Here is a 4,234-nt window from a genome sequence, read left to right as displayed (position 1 = left end):
CTGATATAATTAAATAAATAAAATTTGTCAGTATAAAAAAAGTGAAAAGTGTAAATAAATTAAAAAAAATAGTGAAAAGTGTAAAAAAATTAAAAATAAGGGACAAATAAATGAATGTATGTATTGCATTTTTTTTTAGCTGTGCTGGTTTTGTTAAAAAAAAATACTACAAATCAAAACTGGGAAAAAAAGTTTTTTTTTACGTTTTTTCCTCTTTTTTTAATTTGTATTTGTCCTAAGTGAGGCGTTAGACACACATATGTGATATAAATATATAGCCCTATCTGTCCTCTAAAAAACAATATATAATATGTGTGGGTGCACTTTGTAAGAAAGTATATTACTGACGTGGAAGAATCACACAGCAAAAATGTCAAAAGTGTGTCAGTCATTTACGAACAGAAACCAAAAACAAGCTCAGTCATGAAGGGGTTAAATCTCATAGTTGGAGCAAATGAAAGTGTGAATAGGTAGCAAAAAGATGAAGGGGACATCCATTCTCTTGAGGACAGGAAGCGTAACTGGCAAAGGGTGAGGTGGGGGTGGTTATAGTCTTAAAAGGGCAGACCTTCAGTTTATGTGCCCAGTATCCATTCCTCCTGTAGGCAGTATAACTCTACATGGCTTACTACCATTAAGCTGCATCCCTCAGTGGAAAATACCAAAATTAGTCTGTTTTCAGGAACTTTTAAATTACCCATATATCTACAAAAAAAAATTATGACAGAACGAAAACTCCAACCAATCATCACTAGAAAATGTACTGGTGTGTGGAATTCAGCTATGACGTTGCACGGTGAGCAAGACTGTTAAGTTTCTCTGGGACAAGAACTGCTGTAATTCAACACATTGATGTGTCAGCTGGATGGCAGCAGTGAGCCATAATGCCTTGCGTCGTTACAACACAAGGCACTCTTTACTTTTTTATTTGGATTCTGTAAAGTGTACCCCCCATTAATGTCTCCGCGCAGCAGCACTTTACATTGCAATGACCCCCCAGTGACACTCAGCGTGCTGTGGAAAAATGCGGTATGTCTGCATTTTACAGCATCGCACCCACACTGTGGTGTGAATGAGGCACACAGAATGTAATTGTTTTCTATGTGCCCTAGCAGTGAGTGGTGCATGTGTGAACTAGCTCTAAATAGTATTTTATGTAAATCTTTCAAGAAGTATAGCCAGAAAAGTTTATGAATTTGGTGTGATTTTATTTTGTCAAAACATGCTACAAATTATGTAAAAAAAATGGTAATGGAAAACAAACTGTGCAAAAGACATATATCACACGAGACACAAAGGTTGGCTAGAGACTGGCATGCTGGGCTAGGAACGCTCTTATCCTCTGCAGAAGCTCCTTCTTCACACTGTCAGGCACCAGGGCTGGAAGAGGAAATACAGCAGTGATTAGTGGAGAACAGGAGGTCATCTCAGGGATAACAGGGAAACATTTGTCACTACACTGTAACATTGGATAGAAGAACTTCTCCAAACACAATCTGATGGCAGCATCAATTTTACATTTTGTTTTAAAACACTGCATTGCATTTTAAGGCACTAACAGTTTAAACTGGCAGGATCCCTATGGAATCATTTACATAATTTATCTCCTTCAGGTATAAGAAATCTGTAGTGCCTGCCTAATAGTCAGTGCTACTGCTTTGTTTACTATAACATGGTGAGCCAGCATGCATTGGAGTAGTGAGCAGCTGCCTGCAAACCCCAGGGACTTAACCAACAAGATGGCGCCCTCCTGCAAAAGTTAGCAATTTTGAAGAGCACGAAGAAAGATCTTTAGGGCCCATGTACACCTACGCCTTTTGGTGTGTTACCACAACGCATGTTATGTATGTTCTAGCAATTTTTGTGTTAAGATCTATTTTTCAAATGACGAGCTGCATGAGATCTACCAAAGAAAAAAACAAACTCCCTCGCTCTCTCTCTCTCCTGACTCACCTTGCTGTATTTTGAAAACAGTGTAGTGCAACAGGCTGTGTAAACTAATATTCTTTGATGTAATACATAGCACTTCAACCACCAGTATCCACCAGAAAGGTGTCAGGGAGCTTGGCTCAGCAGACTCAGGTTAATAGGTAATCACGTGTGCACAGCTAAATAAATATAACAAAATGGAATAAAGGGGCCGCCATTCACACCCTTTGTGATCTACCAGCATCAGCTTTGAGAGCTACTGGTAGGTCACAATCTACCTAATGGGCACCCCTGATCTAGGACATTGTGGTGCCTGATCAGCTTCTTTTCTGGAAGAGATTGACAACATTGAACCCAAACCAGCTCAGAGCTGAGCGTTCCAGGTTCATGAACTAATGAACAGATCTCCCCTTATCTCCTGCTGCTCTCCATCTTGAAACCCAGCCATAGGAGGTCCAAGACACCGAGGAGGGATAGGTAACACAGTACACATGGCTGGGGGGAGGCAGAAGTGGGGTTGGAAAGGAGGTTTGGAGGAGTGTTACCTTAATTCACATGTACAAATCACTTCTACTACACAGCTGAAAATGTAAACTACATGGAGATTCTAATATTAACACTTCCTTTTGTAGGTCACAAAGCTAAGCCATGCTGCCTCATAAACAGCATGAGCATTGTCAGCCTGCAATAAGAAAATGCTGTTACTTGCAGGATCTGCATGTTAAAAACTCTGCAACAGATTAAAAAGGAATAGCTGTATAATGTGTACCTATAGCCAAAACTTTATTTTTAGTTTTGGATAGAGTAGGAAAGGGGTAAAGTCACACAGCTATGTACCTGTCATTTTGCCAGCAGCCAAGGCTTTGACAGTGTATTCTACTCAAACTCCTTTTCAGCATCAATACCTTCTTTTAAGATCTGAGTACTACAGGATTTTAACATGCACTGTTACCTATTGTAACCCCTGGCTGAACTTGAAGGAGCTGGATGGATTTCCATAGAGAGGAATCTTTAAATTATACAGACCTAATCACAATCAGGAGTAGGTAGAGCTTTTTATGCTGTAGCTTAACCACCATTTGACTATTATTATAATACAGGATTTATGTAGCGCCAACAGTTTGTGCGGCGCTTTACAATATAAGGAAGACATTACAATCATAATACAATTCAAGACAAGATGGTAAGGGGGGCCCTGCCCCTGAGGGATTAAAATCTAAAAGGAAGGGGGAAGTGATACATGAGGAGGTAGCGGTGCGGGGATGAATTGTTTGAGAATGTGATGGTTCAGTGGTTAGGTTGAGGTGGGATAGGCTTCCCTGAAGAGATGAGTCTTAAGGCATTGCCTAAAGGCAGTTAGAGTGGTAGAGAGACGGACAGGTTGGGGTAAAGAGTTCCAGAGGATGGGAGAGACTCTAGTGAAGTCCTGGAGACAAGCATGGGAGGAGTTGACAAGGGAGCTGGAAAGCAGGAGGTCTATTGAAGAGCGGAGGGGACGGTTAGGGTGATACTTTGAGACCAGGTTAGAGATATATCCAGGGGCGGAGTTGTGGATGGCTTTGTAAGTGGTTGGTAATATTTTTAATTTGATTCTTTGGGCTATTGGAAGCCAGTGCAGGGATTGACAGTCAACCAGAGCACTCAGTGATGCTCTGGTTGACTCTGTTCTTGTTTCTTATATCAGATTTGGGAGGACTGGTCTAGTTCAGGTAAGATGCTGCCAGATATATTACTTGGATAGATTATTTTGCCTCCTAGAGTGAGCTGAAGTAATCAGTTTGCGTATACACTGAGTGGCCAGATTATTATGACCACCCCATCAGTACTTCGTTGGGCCACAAGATGACTCCACGAGATGTTGAAAGGTGATGCGAGGAATCTGACACTGCACTGTTGCCCTTCTGTTGTCTTGTACCAGTCTTGCCACTCTCCGTTCTGCCCTAACATTGACTAGTCGCTGATGGCTACAATTCGCACGTTCAGACCCAGTTTTTCGGCTGACAGTCCAGTCTTTAAACACTTTAACAACAGCTGCTCTTGAACATTTAACGAATTCTGCTGTTTTGCTGATACTCGCTCCATGGCACCGAGCGCCAACAATTATCTCACGTTCAAAGGCTGTTAAATCGCGTTGTTTCCCCGTATCTTCAGAAAACAATCACTTCTACTGTCGTGGTTAACAACCTGCTTCCCTATTTATAATGGTCTGGCCCTCTAGCAACGTCAGCGCGAAATTATAGCTAATTATAGCTAATTTGCCTACAAACGTCAGGTGGTCATAATAATCTGGCCACTCAGTGTATAT

At 41.2% G+C, this 4,234-nt stretch overlaps 1 protein-coding gene across 1 annotated transcript in view; it reads right to left on the bottom strand.

Annotated features, from left to right (window-relative positions):
* Window positions 1-1,191: 1,191 nt before the first annotated feature.
* Window positions 1,192-4,234, bottom strand: part of ENY2 (ENY2, transcription and export complex 2 subunit) — a 13,998-nt gene continuing 10,955 nt past the window's right edge. The window contains exon 5 of the mRNA XM_018570826.1: window positions 1,192-1,380. Coding sequence (XP_018426328.1) covers window positions 1,304-1,380 — 77 coding nt within the window. The 3' untranslated portion in view covers window positions 1,192-1,303. The remainder of the gene's footprint in view (window positions 1,381-4,234) is intronic.

This window comes from Nanorana parkeri, unplaced genomic scaffold (assembly GCF_000935625.1).
Source record: "Nanorana parkeri isolate BGI_ZX_2015 unplaced genomic scaffold, ASM93562v1 scaffold39, whole genome shotgun sequence".
In the NCBI taxonomy this organism is placed as follows: domain Eukaryota; kingdom Metazoa; phylum Chordata; class Amphibia; order Anura; family Dicroglossidae; genus Nanorana; species Nanorana parkeri.
The sequence above is the reverse complement of the archived record's forward strand: the minus strand, read 5'-3'. Positions and strand labels throughout refer to the sequence as shown.